The following is a 16,226-nucleotide window of genomic DNA, read 5'->3' on the forward strand; positions in this document are numbered from 1 at the left end:
ACCTACAGCAAAGTTATACTAGCTAGTAACTAGCTGAAAATTCAGTAGCATAAATTTATCCTAAAGGATAGGTATAAAAGGAAGGTATAAAAAACTCTTAATTCAAATAAAAATTCTACTATTTCACTCGCCAGAGCTGAGTGAAGGCATAAGCCAACCTATTTGCATGATGATCTTCACAGCAATTAAATCATCTTTACAGAAATTACTCTGACCATTCTGGTCCAGGAGTGCTTCTAAAATGATTCTATACCTGAACTACAGACCTGGATGCAAGAAAAATATTTCTCCCCAATTCCACAAGAGACTCACAACTTCTAATTCAATTACATGAGGTGGGTTTGGACAAGTATTTTTATTTTTAAGCGGAGGAACAAACACAGTGGAATTCCAAATGATGCTACTTTTGGGTTCGTGCCACCATATCAGGAAAAATTGCTGTAAGAGAAACTAATATACCAAAGCTGTAAAAGAAATTCACTTGGAACTTAAAGGCCAAAGACAGTTCTCTTCAGAGTCTATTACATCATTTTCTAGCATTTCATTAAAACAGTAAAAAATAATGAAATAGAAAAAAAAATAAACCCCCAAACAACTAATTTGTTAACATATACTCCCCTGCACAGAACTGTGCCTAGTTTCATTTTTCATTTTTTACATGCTCTTTATCTGTGCCTTGATTCCTCCATAATAGGTTTGTTTGACTACAATGGCACTATAGTATGAAAAAAAGGGCAGGCTTATTACTAACAAAACTATCAGAAGAAATGTGCACTACCAGAAGAAACGACACTTACTAGTCATTTTCTCAGTCACGATTAAATGTAAACCCCATCTTTTCTCTCACACAAATTACTTAAATACAAGATGTTTAGTCATGGTGACTTTTCCCTTCCAAACAAAACACGAATAACTGAAACTTTGTCTCTCACATTTTCTTTGAAACCAACAGCTACTGAATTAAAATGCTCAATTTTAATCATTAACTGGTAATTGACACAGAAGCAGTAAACATACAGGAAACCCAGTATAGACAGATAGTATTTGTCTTGTGTCTGAAAATGTTCCAAATATTTGACTATATTTGCTTACACAGTGTCTGCCCAGAGAAAGGAATAATGTAGAACTTTTATACATTATAATTAACACACAAATACCATATGGTACTGCCTACTTAAAGTTGCTTTTTAATTTGGAAACTCAACAAACTCACACCTAATAAAAGACTGCTCAATCTCAATTTCAAAATTGAATATTCTATGCAACGTTTATTAACCTGAAGTACCCTTAAATAGAAACTAGCCCTGCTTCCTAAAGAAAAGCAATATAAAGCCAAAATGAGGAAAGGTTAACAAAATAAACTTTATTCACTTCAAAAGTGCAATTCACTAATGTAACACAAACATTTTACTCCATTAATTTTTCCTGAAATAATTATTTCAGGAGTTTTCATAGCACTAGTTTGGATTCATTTGGGAAAAAAATATAAACTGATTATTTTGATAAAAAGTATGCTATCAAATAATATTACATACAGCTAAATATATAATGTGTCAAATTATATTACATCCATACTAATAATTTAGCACTGACTTGCTTAAGATTCAGGGTTATAAATCTATAATCAGATTAATTTATATTTATACATTTAGTCTTACTATAATTTTCCAAGTGGGTACATAATTACAGATGTAACTGAATGGGAACATTCAGTTCAATGGGAACAATAAATATATCCATTTCACCTTAAGACTAAGAGACTGGCAGTTCAATTTCCATCCCTTTCTTGTGCTACTTCAATCTACTAAAGATGCCCCTTCCTGATGTGGAAGGTCCTTCTGGGCCTGCAGATCTGTCCTATATGCTTGTTCACAACTGCTTCAGCTTGAGCATCATAACACTATTTAAACATCCCTAAACTGGAACATTGGCATGAAAATCCCACTTGTATCCAGGACAGCAATCCAGAAAGCTCCCTCCTGCAGCACATAATACTCATCAGGTGCTGCTCCACTCAGCTTGAAATGTTCCTGTAGGTGCATGTTTCTGCCATGGATCCTTACCCTGGTTGTCCCCATGAGACTCTTTGCTTGATACTGAGACTTATTTATTTTATGTGCCTGTACAATGAATGGGAACCTTAGATACCCTCATGCTGGACTCTGGACTACAGTCTAAGATGCTGCATTACATGGCTGACTGGATTTTTTTACTGAATTCAGACAAATTCGTTTCTACATCAACTACCATTTCACTGCACAGGTAACTAGAAACATACATTAGCGCACTCACAAAAAGTAAAATGAAAACTGGGGTGGAAAATGCCAGAGGAAGGCAGCATTTCTGACTCTTACCGAAATAAAGTGCGTTTTTCTAAACGTAGGTCCCGAGACTCCAGGATACTACTGTCTTGGTGCAATACCAGTGGCTATAGAGCACAGGTCAGGAATAAAAGAAGAGAAAGAAAATTAATTTTTAAACTGTGTAAAAAAGAACAGCTGCATTTTTAATTTCTTTTAAACACTCAGAAAATTATTAATATAGGTTGCATGCATTTTAGTGAATATTCATTTACAATATGGAACATGATTAAAGTGTGTTTTATTTTGGCTAGTTGTGAAACTTCCCCTGGAGTCAGCAGGTATTCAGAAACTTGGTATTTTAAATCAAGCCTAGGTTATTCAACTTAAATAAATTACACAGAATGATGCAATAGAAAATATGGTCAGCTAACAGTCTTTAAAAGATTTAAAAGAAAAAGCCCATAGCTACGCACATTCATTGATTTTTTTCCTTGTAATCATCTAGACCAATCAAAAGCACACATTTTAAGGGAATAAATGCTTCACATCCACAGCTTCTCTTTGAATTGGAGACATTTCTGCTGAACTAAGTCATCACACAGACACAGCCCCATCTGTATAGACTGTTGTTTTGGAAATTTTCCTCAATATGAAAAGCTGTACCTTATTTCTAGCATATTTCATCTTTGAACAACTGAATGTCACTATGGTTTTTGCTTTAATGCAGTACCATCTACTAAAACACATTTGCTTGCTTCGTGGATACTTTCAATTAAATTCAAGCTAACATTTTTCCTGGATAAACTACACAGACTAGATACCTAAATTAACTTATTATTATAAGGAAATCTTTGTCACAAGCTCTTTTTTTTTGTGTGTAATGTAGACACCATAGAAAATCATGGAACTGCAACAGTTAAAGTTTCACTAAAATTCTCCTACAATTAACCAGCACTGACAATATAAAGCTACAGGCAGATCCAGGAGATACATAACAGTATAGAGAGAACAGAATTCCTGATTAGCAAAATTATTATGAGAATGTTCAAAAAAAACCCAAAAAAACCCAGGAATATGCAATACCTTATCACCTCCAACTAAAAAAAGGTCCACTGCAGCTATGTTAATGCCATGCTTCTCACAGAGCCCAGATAGCACCTCTTTGATGGAGAATCCAGATTTAACAGCCATTTTGCTGGATGAGCCATCCGGAAGGTTTACACAGCAGTATTTGGGAGATTTCTCTTTATCTGGTACAAAAGCAGGCAATCTTGAGGTTTCAGACTTTAAAGGAAAAAGAAAGAAAGGTCAGTGCCCAATGGGAACATTAGGACCGTGTGCGCATAAACTTTTAGAGTCTGCACGAATCAAATCAAGCCAAAAAGCATACTTTCTATCATGTCTTAGAAATCTTTTCAAATACCACAAATATCAGATAAATTTAAATCCTGGGGGGAAACTTTAGGTAAAGATAACAACACCGCACAAATCTAAATTTATTTCAAGAACAGATAAAGTTTTAGACAGAGAGTGGGTAAAAGAGTAAAAGATTCTGCTAAGACAAGAAATTTTTCTTCAACAGAAATAGATGTGACTTCACCATGCTTGTTTCCCTGATCAGTATTTGCAGCATAGGTAGAACTACATAGTTACTACAATCTAGTACCACAGAAATCAGCCTAATGCAACTTGCATACAGGCCAAGAAGAGGGAAAGCTTCAACATGGGGTTGTTCAGAACAGAATCTCAAAGCTCTGGTAGGTGGAAAAAGTTGTTTATAAAAAGCCCCTTAAAACAGAAATTAGTTTGGAAGTTTACTGGTACCTGAATTTAAGACAGACAAGATACAAAGCATATCTTTCTGATACAAGGACAAAATAAGAAGCAGTATATGAATACAACCTCTATTACATTTCTAATATTCTAAAATTGCTTAATATTACATCTTGTGCTCTAACTGTATCACTTAAAAACCCTTTCCCAAAGTATTACATCAAACAAATTACATCACACTACTTAGAAAATTATTAATTCACTGTTTTATCTGCTTCCCCACTTCTTCATTAGTAAGAGTCAGCCATTACCAAGTCAAGACTAGCAGTTGATGACATGGAGCCTTGTGATTCCCGTCTGTATGACAATCCATTGGACTGAAAAGAATCTGTTTGTGGAAAAAAATCAGCAATTAGTAAAGGGGTTTATTATTTATTATAATACAGAAAACTATTTCAAATATTAGCTCCTCCTCTGGTAAGAAAAATTATTTTTTTCATTAAAGGAAAAAAACCCACCAAATCTTTATATTGTGCACTGATGCATGGAAACCAAAACAACTTTTGGTCAAGTATTTCTTGGTTATGTAACCCTTGAATAAACCTACTTGCTTTTATATTTAAAAAAACAACTGAACCCCTTTTATGTTTTTAAAAAAAACGTAATTTAATTAACTAGCTTAAAAAGATTTAAATATTTAATCTCAAAAATTATTCTACCTCTTCAGTTATTTTGAAGGGAAATAAATATTTTTAGAAGTCCAAATATGGTGTTAGAAAACTAAAATATAGGACAATTACTAGTCACTTTCAGAAGGTTAAGTCTATAGTCTTAGCAAATGTCTCTGATGTCTTTTCATATATGAGTATAATGAGAACACTGAAAATATGCATATGATTAAAGATATCTTGTGGGTCTGGGCATTTACCAAAAGCAAAAAGCACAGTAACAATATGGACCAAATGTGGTGCTTCCAGGGAATTTGTCCATTTTCTTTAACTCAATGGAATGACTTAATGTATAACTTTCATTTCCTCCTTTAGAGGCCATGTACAGGTGCTTTCATAAGGGAATTCTTCCTTAAACTCTCAAACACAATTAAGCAACAAAACAGCAGGGTTTTCATAACGACTTTTACAGGCAGTAACTGAGTTCAAAAGTTACCACACAGGTATCTCTGTGGTACTGATAGAAAAGTAGGACTATGCAGATGGAGGAATTTTGAAACAGCTGTAATTACAGCATTATTTGCACGCACTGCTCCTGAACTCTGTGAAGATTTGAAATTATCTTACTATAAAAATAGTAGCTTTCTGCTTGAAAAAGTAATTAACAGCACACAGAAATGCACGACTGATAAGCTGAAAAAAAGTCTCGTGGAAGTCAATAGAAACAAACTTAAATATTTTAATACTTTCATCTATTTACTTGTATATCTGCTTCCACAAAACTTGCAGTGCTATTAGCCACCGTACGGCCTTCTGACTCAACAGTTTCTTTTCCCTCTGTCACTTCCAAGGATGCATCTAGATACAAACTAATCATGATGAGATTAGTCACATCTGTTGCTGAAACAACCTTGAAACAAAGCAGAATGTGAATACTCACCGTTTGGATAATCACCATTTTCTCTTCTCTTCTGTGATTTTCCCAAACTTTTACTTCTTGACCACGAGAAGAACGTTCCCCGTTTTTTCTTTTCAGTGTCCTCCTCTCCCGACTCTTCATTTAGAGATCTTCCTGACTTTGATTTACCGCTTAGCTATCACCAAAACACAATTAAATCATTGCTTGGATCACAGTTGTAAGTATATTGTCTAAAATAAACCTTCCCACACTTCTTCCTAAAACAAGAGTGTGATGGTCAGGTTAGCTGTCTTCTTTACCCCACGCACAAGTGCATCTGCCAGCATCCCTCTCAGCAGCAATCAAAAAAAAAAAACCAAAAAACCCCACCAGTGGAAACAAAAAGAAACACAGGGATGCAAATGTGCTACTTGGTAGGGAGTACAAAACAGTAGCTGGAAACAAGGCACCAAGAGCTCCTGCAAATATTGAAGAATTCTTCCCAACTCACCAGTAATGCCTAAGGTTAATGTGGAAAGGCCATCTGCCTTTTTAAAACACTGAATTTAATTTTGGTATCTTTCCTAGGCTAGCCTTGAACATGAACTGCATTTGAAGACAATGACAAAGTACTGTTTAACATTTACAAGTATAATCGAGTATTTATTAGTGTTAAAGAATACAAATGTCAGGAATGTTTGATATTAAACTAAACTTGCTTTTAACAAGCTAGTATTCTTGTTAGATTATTAGAATATTCCTTAAAATGCTACTTTTAAAAGGTTTCTAGTCAGAAAAATACATAATGGCAGACGGGCTAATCTGTAGTGATTGACATGAAAAATGAAAAGTTATAATTTATCCATAAAGTTATGTAACGCTAAGGTGGTATTATCTACATGAACAAAAAATAAACCCTAAATAATGTTAGGAGATCAGTCAGTAAAATTACTGGTCTAATTTTTAAGCAACTGAGTTTGTTTAACACAGAAGTATCTTAGTTCAGTAGGGGTTAAGAAATTAAAAAAACTACCCTCTGCAAAAATGAGTTAGATTAGATTAAGACTTCTTCCAAACTTCTGATAAAATGTCTGCTCTCAGCAAACGTTAAATTATCACATCTTAAGTCCAATGTTCAATTAAAATCAGCTTCTGAACCGGGGCATTAAAATAACCCTTACCTTTATTTGTACACATACATTTAAATAATAACAAAGATTTTAAATTATATTTAGGAAGTCAATATCTAGAAAACTGTTTCAAAGGTAAGGATAAAAAAAAAAAAGTATTTTCCTGAGCACATAAATATTTTGTAATTGTATTTGCCAGCATCTCTAACCAAACATTTCAATTGTATTTTATATGTATTTTGTATATATCTTTGATTTTCTAAAGAACTTCAAAAATATTATTTAAAAACATGGTTTTCAGATAACAATAATGCAAAGGTAACCTTTTTTGGTGTCGAGATATTGGACTTCTCTGAACTGACGCTGTGTTTAGAAGTGGGGCTGCTGGGAACACGCTGAGGATCAGGAAGAGGACGTCCTTCTACTTCTGCTAAGATGCATTCTTGGTAAAGAGGGGATTTGAGAAAGCGAGTATAGCTATCAAACTTCATCAAGTTAAATATCTGAAAATAAAACACAATGGATAATGGTTACATAAGCTTAACACATCAAGCAAATTAAGCTATTTTGCAAGAGCCAGTTCCCACAAAAATTTAGCACATTAACCTGTAAACAGCAGTAAGTATGACTTTGTTTAAAAACCTGCTCACAAAGGGGAATCTCTTTTTCAATGAAAAATAAAATCCTTCTCTGACCACAGGCACACTGGCAAAACTAAAAAAAGGCAACTAATTTCAAAGCACATGTAGTCTTCAGGCCAAGTCTCCACAAATTACTTAGTATAGACAACACATGCAGCTTTGAAACAATTCTTGAGTTCTGTTGAGCTCAGTGAATAATACTGAGGTGTATTGCCAAAACAGTATTTCAGCTGTCCTTGAGTTTTTTAAGAAAATGAAACTTATAAAGGTTACATTCCTCAACAAGTCACAGTATTTTAAGCTGAATGCATTTTGAGCTCCCAAAAGATAAGACATCATCCTATGGCACAGCTAACACTAGTACCCTAAATTTAACACAGCTTTAGAATGAAAAACAAAGCTTTGCAGTTTCCCCCATCACAGAATTTAGCCCCAAATGAAGATAAAATTGTTACTCCATGCTAGGTGAGAAGAATAAAGGAAAAGACTGCAGAAAATCAAGAGACACAAAAAAAGTTACTTCAGAAATGCAGTCTGCAGATTAAATATACTTAATACAGCAAAAACAATTACAGTCTTTTAACTTTGCTGTACAGAGTGATGAGAGTATAACTAGTTTACCTTGAGCTGATTATCATCTGCCCTACTATGCTTCTAGCCCACACTACATCCATGATTTCCTATATTTAGCATTATTATCATATTGATTTACATATCTTAATGATTTCTGCTTATTTGGAAAAGGCTAGCAGGTGCTTTTTCTTACAAATGAGAAAGAGAAATATATGTTACAAAAGCATAATTTGAAATTTACACATAAACAAGAGTATAAAAATTTACATCCATTTACACAACTCTACATGAAGTACATGGTTTTTTTATTCTTATTTTAGTATCTTCAAGTGATCTACACTGTCTTGCATCTGGAAACACTCAACATGATTGTACTTATTCAATTTATAACAAAATAAATCCTAACTAGGTATGTTGGCTGCATCCACACTGTCATTACAACACCTTTAACAACAAGATCAAGGGTAAATTTGTCAGGACATGGACAGAAAGCAACTTCCAGGAGCATTCCCAACAGGCAGAGCTTGCGAGAGAACGGCCTGAGCAGTGCTTTCCAAGGCACTTTCCCACACACTTCTCCAACTCCACTGCAGCCTTGCAGCAACATTTCCTATTCCCCGGCATCACATAACGCTCATCCAGTGACCGCCACAGAGCAGCACTCTTGCACTCTTTGGTCAGTGCTGAAATCTAAAAAATCTTGTGAAAGACCACAAATGCAGAGCTTTCGCTTTATTAAGATCATGTCACCACCATGAGCTGAACTTTGAAAGTCTTTTGGGTGGGTTGCAGTAACTACACAACCTACAGCTCTGTGTTCTCAGGGTCGTGCCACCCACCAAGACCACAAACTGACCTACTGCAGAAACACCACTTGGTGAAACCAAGATATTAAGAGCCATCAAGGCAGTTGATCACCCAGCACTGACCTCAGCCAGGCAACCCACCATTAGTACCTCAGTCAGCACAACTAGCTCCAAGGCCACTTGCTTGGGCAGAAGTAACTCTCATTCTGCTTCACCTCATTTTCCAGTGGGAGGAACGGGTCTGACTGAGGCATTGACAACTCGAGATAAGCAGGCCTGGTCCAGACAGGCCATGTGGCTGGGACTGAACCCATGGCAGGACTTCACATGAGCATTTTCTCCCACCTTATGAGCCCTTCAACCTAAGGATACAGCATTTTCAAAGGAAGAAAACCTACATCAGCCCTGTCACCCGACTCATAAGAACACCATGTACTCCACCAAACAAATGGGAGAGGATGAGGAGGAATGAGGCATGGTCTCCACAACACCAGGATGAGGAATGCATGAAATAATATCTGGGAGGATGATGACTGGTAATTCCCACAGAAGTCCCAGGCCCTGGTAGGTGTATAGGGGGTAACTGTAACACCACAAGCTTCCAGACCAGCAGTCAGACTCACCTCTCTATCTCCACTTTGCACATGAAGGATGATAATACAACCAGCTGCTCAGCTTGCCCCCAAAAACATGCAGTCTGAGGTTGTGTGCTGACTAAGATTGTGATCTGCTTCATTAAGGCTACAGACTTGATTTAATAACATGATCTCAAAATTACTTCTAATTTTGAGATAATTAGATAATAATCCTAATAAACTGCTAGGGCGCAAAAGTAACCAAGCTGATTACTTAGGAACAAAAAATAAGAAACTTAAGATTCTACAGGAAATGCAAAGTGTATTCTGCTGTTATATAACTGTTCTGAACACCAATAATTATTTAAAACACATCCACTTCAGAGGTCTTCAGACATCAACAGTTTTAAAAAGATGTTTGCCTGACAGTACCCTTAAAGCATAAGTGAAGAACTCCTTTAATACAACTGACATTTTACAAACTACTTTAACCAAAATTAGACACTATTTGTGTACTCAACTCTCCACAAAAAAAAAAAGAATAAGCAACCATATGCAAACACCATATGCAATGGTGTTGCATCACATGGAATTATTTACTTGCATGAAACCTTCCTTTCAATAATAGTACTTGTCAGATTATTTTTTAGTTAATGACAATTTTCTACACATAACAGAAAAACAGTCAAGCAGCCTTCCATTATATAGCCTTTTTCTATTCTACTAGCAGATTCTATGTGATCTTGATCTCAGTGTCTTTTTATACATAGTAAAGCATGTGAAACTATTTTTATAGATTGTAAAGGAAAAGATAATTGACAAATATAGAGCACTGATGTTTACTGTGGTTACCTGAAGCTGCTGTTCCTTGAACATATCCGGATGTGGAGAATTGAGAATATCATCTGCCAGCTGTGCCTGGCTATCAATATTAACTGGGGTTGTAGCTTTGCTACACAAGAACTTACTGAAGATCTCCCGAGCTCTGTAAGAAAGCTACAGAAAAGAAATGCTAAATGTATTTTGACTTTAAAACCATATTTTTAGCTAGGCATTTCTTACACTGATATATTCCACTCAAAAATATATAAAATATATAGCCATTCCTGTTTCCTTTATGTATATATATTTTTCATATGTCAGCTTTTGTTAGTTTTAGGCACATAAATAGGGTTTTCCCTTTAAAATTACAAATAATTACAATACTTCTTAAGCAGTAAAAGTTGTCATCAAAATAAAAATCAAAATAATCAAGCTGTGAAAATAATAAAAGTGAAGCACAGCAAATGGTTTTTTACAAAGGAAAATAGTTTTTTAGATTTTAGACCTTTTACATAACAGTTACTATTTAAATAAATCCTCTAAGATTCAATTTCTAGAAGTCAGAAAAAGGTAAGTACATAATTTTTAACTTGTTTACTTTGAAACACCCACATCATGGAAATAATTAAAAACACATCAAACTGAGCTCAGATTTGGCTGTGGTGTAGACAGAAGGGTTGCCAGTTTGTACAAAATTCAAAATTCACCTAAACTGCCTGACCAATGCCAGACTACCTTAAAAGGAGGAGATGGAGATTCTCATAATTTGTGAACAAACATGACCATGTTTAGAGCAGCAGACAATCTAAGTTAGTTATAAACACATTATCTTGGTTGGTGGGGGCAGTCTAGCTAAAAGAGTGTAAGAGGGCTTTCCTTGACATGTTAGATTAACTTGCTCTGCACTCCCATGCTCTGGGCTACCAAAGCTGGCCATTTCCAACATCCAGGATACTTTACCTCATTTTTACAGAGCTACCTCCGCACTTTGCTGCAGTTTAAATATACCCAACATCTTAAATGTAGGTCAGCCAACCCCATTTTAGTGATGTCACATACAAAGACCAAGCACAGCTCAAATAATTTCAATAATCTTGAAGGAGTAACAATTTTTGAAGAGACAACACAATGTACTGAAATACAACATTGACTTACCTCTTTTTTATCATGTGCAGGTACATGGTTAAAATATTCACAGGCCTGCCAAAATAAAATATTTTCTTCACTAAATTCTTTCCGGAGAAATTCCTAGGGGAAAAAATAAACAAATAAATAAATGTCTCAAAGAAAAGTTACTTGCCAATTCAAACAACTTATTTATAATGCTTGGTACGTTTGCACAATGGTAACTTTCCAATCAGTCTCACAATCCAGTTCTCTTCTAACGTAAAAATCAAGGCATGTCCAATACATACCTAGTGCTTCTCCTCTCTCTCATTTCTTTTTAAGCATGTATAACTGAGAAGAATCCATCAAATTAATCAAACCACTTGCTAGTACAAAGTTTGAAATGTCATGTTAAGTAGCGTATAAACTAGTGAATAAACTTTTAGTACAAATTTAAATAACTTATAAACTACATTAAAAAATTACACTGGAAACTGTCTTTAATTGCAGTTCTACTGATATAACAGAGGAGATGTTTATCGAGAAGTGCCCATAATTCTGTATTCATTACAGTGTCTTTCTGCATCACATGGCAACTACACAACAATCTTTTACCACTGTTTGCTAATGTGGTTACATGGGTTCTCCCTGGAAAATACTTATTTAGAGAAAAAAATAAATAAATCTCCCATACAACACACAATAATCACAACTTTTATGTTATAGCATCCTAAAGTCCAAATGAAGACTGGTACTGATTCAGCTGGAAACCTGTACGACCACAAACTGTCCCATATTCAAATCTGTATTTTCTCTCAGCATCTTAAAATGAAAGCATTTTTATCATCTTGGAGGAAAAATTTATAGCAAAAGTAACTCCATCCTCTAAAAACTTATCTAGGCACTTACATAATTGGAACCACGCTTGTTTATACTTTAGAGCTTTAAGGTATCCATGGTTAATTAGAAATCTTATTCTAAGTCAGCCACGAGCCATAACCTTCAATCAACTTACATTGGTATCACTGAAGCTTCCTTATCATACAAGGCAGCCTCAGAAAGCAATGTAAGAAGAATCTCCACAGAAAAAAAACATAAAACTTAAGTTTATTTGTGCTTTTCAGATTTACGCAGACTTTAGGGACTCCAACTGTAAGAAAGCAATTGAGATAAACTACAATACAGGGAATCTAAATCACCTAGCAAACTCTCTTTAAATTAAAAGTTCTTCAGATACATAACCTGTGACACCAAACATATAAAAGACAATTAATGCATATAAAAGAGAATAGTATAAACATATAAAAGAGAACAGTCAGGAGACATTTCTGCATTTTACATGTAATTACATACTAAAAGAGAATCAAATTACTGAGCAGGAACTGGAACACAACTGCCTACTTCCCCACTCAGTGCATTCACTAGCAATCTACAGTCCATCTCCCACTTGCTAGTTTTGTGGCCACATGATTTGGGCACAGCTGCCTGTACAACACTTCGGCTTCACCAGGAAGACCAAGCGGTGCCCCAGTTGGAACATGAGGCAGCCCAGCAGTTGCCACACATGGTTGGGAAGCTGGAGGTGCTGGTTTGAACCCCTTGAGGAGGGAACCTGCAAACAGGTCTTTCACTTCCTGGCTGACTGCTCTGATCAGCAGGCTATTATGCAAAGTGTGAGTATTTGCAAAACATGCAAAATCTCTCCTTCTTAGAGAGCAATTCCTGCTCTGTGACAAAGCTGTCCTCAGGAAAGGCAGATGCATGCTGGATCCTAAACACACCAAGATGCTTACTGGGTAACCTTGAATTAAATGCTGATGCTTCAGTGTTCTTGAATATTGGCAGAATCTGTCATTCCACAGTGTTATGACAACGAAGGTTGCAAATGAACCTAAGCAATGGCTCTGGACATCTCCTGGGCCTCAAGAAAATGATGGTGCACACAACAAATTTTAACATTCCCTAATTTTTCTTTAAATTGGGTATTTCTTTAACACACACAGTTTTGCAGTGTTCATAAAAATAAGTTCTAACTAGAATAAAATGGAGGGGAAAAGTAAAACTTCCAAAGCATCTGAGGTTGCATTTTGGTGAAACAAAATGTATCTTTAACCTTTTAATCTGAATATTTATTAAAATGTCGTAAGCTACTTTCTACGTTTTTAATATGTTTTGAACATCTGCAGTAGTGAAAGATTGATGCAGCAATTTCCTAAGTGTACATAAGTTTAGTGATGGTTTACAAGTCATTAGAAAAGTCTACTAAACCTACAGCAGCATCCCCACAAATCACATCATTTTCCAGGTGGACTCTAACATCAGATCAGAATTGTAATTTTTCTTCCAGTCTGACGAGAAGTCTCAGTATCTAAGCAGAAATGCTGATAACTCTAAGGCTACTCTGCTAAACCAGGGAACACAATATATATGGTGTATTATTTTGCTTTCATTTTCTTGCAGGTTTTGGGTCCCCACGCCAGTTCACACACAAGTCTGCTTATTAACCATTTTGATATCTCAATACTTTTGTATCAAGTAAAGGACTCTTTCAGAGTTACTGCAGATTCCAATAATCTACCATAAGTTTCTTCATATTCTCTTCGTGAAAATTATTTGGGCAGCACGAACTGTCCTTGTGTAACATATTCAGAATCAGTAACATACTCTCAGTGCAATAAAAGTGTATACACTCAATTTCCTTGCATGTAAAATAGAGATGATGCTATTTACAACTTATAAATGTGCTGTGAAGCAGCTTAATTTATGCTTTGCAAATACTCAACACTATTCCTGTAAGGTGCAGCTTTATCAAGTGTTCTTAGGTACCATAATTACTTCCAAAAAGTATTTCTAAAAGCCTTTTGCAGGAAAATAAGCCACTATATCATTGAAAAAATCTACATGGCTTTCAACATTTCAGTAGATAAATGTAAATAGATTACCCATTCTTAGGAAACTACTTCCTTCTTCTTGTGCAAAGGCTACAGATATAAAAATAACATTTTACAAAATAGGGAAGTTTTCTTAAAGTTCACAGACAAAACAAAGTATAGCTTCCATATGAAACCTCTGCTATGCAGAAATGCATGGCAATATGTATATTACTAGGAACTCTAACTCAACTGTGAACCCATTTAAACTTAGAAAGGTGCTCAGATAACAACTGAGCATGAATGAACTCCCGTCTCTTTTCCTGTGTAAGGATAGTGTCAAGAAAGAAAGAAAAAAGAATATGGCAAAATTACTGCAGCAGTATCATCTGTTTTGAAAGGCCTGTTATCATCTCTCACAACTCACCGAAAAGTATTTAACACCAATAGGATCCTGAAGAAGACGCTCAAATGAAACAGCCCAACTTGCAACTCTTCTTTCTCGAAGTCGCCGACAGCTCTGTACACTGGGAAGACTGGCATTGCTACTGAGGCTGTTCTCACTGATGCAGTCTTTTAAATCAGTGCTATTCAGCTCTGTTAATAAAAGAAATTAACAAATCTGTCAATAAAGTGCTATTCACTTTTACTCTTCAACACTGTTTACTTGATTTATCACACCTCCTGCTCAAGCTCACAGTAGTGCAGACTTCAAAATATCCCTCTCCATTTTTTCATAGAAAAAATAACCACAAACATCTCTCAAGTTTCTTCTGCTGCACTGCAAAGAAAATTAAATGAGTGTCTTAAAAGCAGTCCCCTGTCAGAAGCACAAAAGGCAGGTACAAAATAAAATACCTCCACAAAAATAAAATACCTCGGGCAAATTTTCCTGCTTACATTCCTCACCCCGTGGACTGCACTCCTTCATAAGATTATTCAATGAAGGTAGACCTTCAAGAACCCACCATTCACCAGAATGGCAAAAATCTATTTGGTGATAGGAGATAGCAAAACTTCATATACACTTAAATCAGTAGAGACAGGGAATCTGTGAAATTTTATGTGGAAATAAAAGATGCCTGTTAAATATTGAAAATTTAGGAAAGGATTTGATTGAGTAAAAGAACACTCAAGAAAATGAGCTAGTAATGGATGCCTTCCTCATTCACAGCAGGTAGAGGTATCAAACCACAGATTCTCAATTTATTATGGTTTCTAATAAAAACAGGGATCTCTTACTCCCTTCCAGACTCCAGCCAACGTACAGGAATAATCTAGGGACCCCAAGATGAGAAATGACCAGATTCTTTAGACCTCGAAAAAACAGAAGTGCTCTTTGTATTCTGAAAAACAAATTAACAAGAACCCATAAAGAATTCAGGAAAACCCAACCCTGTGTAGCAGCCTAACTAATAATTCAAGTATTACCCCAGACCATCTTTGTCACAGTCAACACAATACACAGAATCTTAAAGTGACCATTTATTCACAGAAGTGGAAAAGTGAAAGAAATGGCTGCTCAAAGTAAGAGAGGGAACTGCTTACAACAGGGTCCTATTCACAAATTTGTCATTTACTCGTTGCATGCCCTTTTACAGCACGCTCCCTACATCTCTCAGGGCACACAAAGGACAGGTGACACTAAAGATGCCAAACTGAATAAGATTCTGTGATGAAGGGGTGAAAAAAACCCAGACATTCAATTATTTGAAAAATTTGCAGTAAAAGATGTGATAAAATAATATCCTCACATTAAATAGATGGTATATTCAATAATTTTATGCCAAATGGAAAAGCAAGTATGTAGCTCACTAGAAATGTAAGCTGTTTGAGAAAACTGAATTCACAACAAGTCAGAAATGGACTATTCTTTACAGGGACATTTTTATTATTTTCCTCAGTTATTCACTTGGATTAACTAAAGCAAGGAGTAATTTCACCAAAAATACTACTTTATAAGACCTCCTGAGGTCTCCTTTTCTTTCATAAATATTTGAAAGCACTTTGCATTTCCAAACTTTATGTTACAAAACACTACTGTTCCTCCCTGGAACTAT

The 16,226-nt window shown here is 35.4% G+C and overlaps 1 protein-coding gene across 10 annotated transcripts in view; it reads right to left on the bottom strand.

Annotated features, from left to right (window-relative positions):
• The window catches only part of RGS12 (regulator of G protein signaling 12), an 89,713-nt gene that overhangs the window by 23,507 nt on the left and 49,980 nt on the right, over window positions 1-16,226 (bottom strand). For all 10 annotated transcript variants that reach the window (XM_051798302.1, XM_051798301.1, XM_051798310.1 and 7 more), the window contains 8 exons: window positions 14,594-14,763; window positions 11,345-11,437; window positions 10,220-10,363; window positions 7,096-7,275; window positions 5,685-5,838; window positions 4,388-4,464; window positions 3,387-3,587; window positions 2,355-2,428 (listed from right to left, as the gene is read on the bottom strand). In XM_051798302.1, coding sequence (XP_051654262.1) covers window positions 2,355-2,428; window positions 3,387-3,587; window positions 4,388-4,464; window positions 5,685-5,838; window positions 7,096-7,275; window positions 10,220-10,363; window positions 11,345-11,437; window positions 14,594-14,763 — 1,093 coding nt within the window. The remainder of the gene's footprint in view (window positions 1-2,354; window positions 2,429-3,386; window positions 3,588-4,387; window positions 4,465-5,684; window positions 5,839-7,095; window positions 7,276-10,219; window positions 10,364-11,344; window positions 11,438-14,593; window positions 14,764-16,226) is intronic.

This window comes from Manacus candei, unplaced genomic scaffold (genome assembly GCF_025592945.1).
Source record: "Manacus candei isolate 608988 ecotype Guabito, Panama unplaced genomic scaffold, ASM2559294v1 h1tg000048l, whole genome shotgun sequence".
Taxonomy (NCBI): domain Eukaryota; kingdom Metazoa; phylum Chordata; class Aves; order Passeriformes; family Pipridae; genus Manacus; species Manacus candei.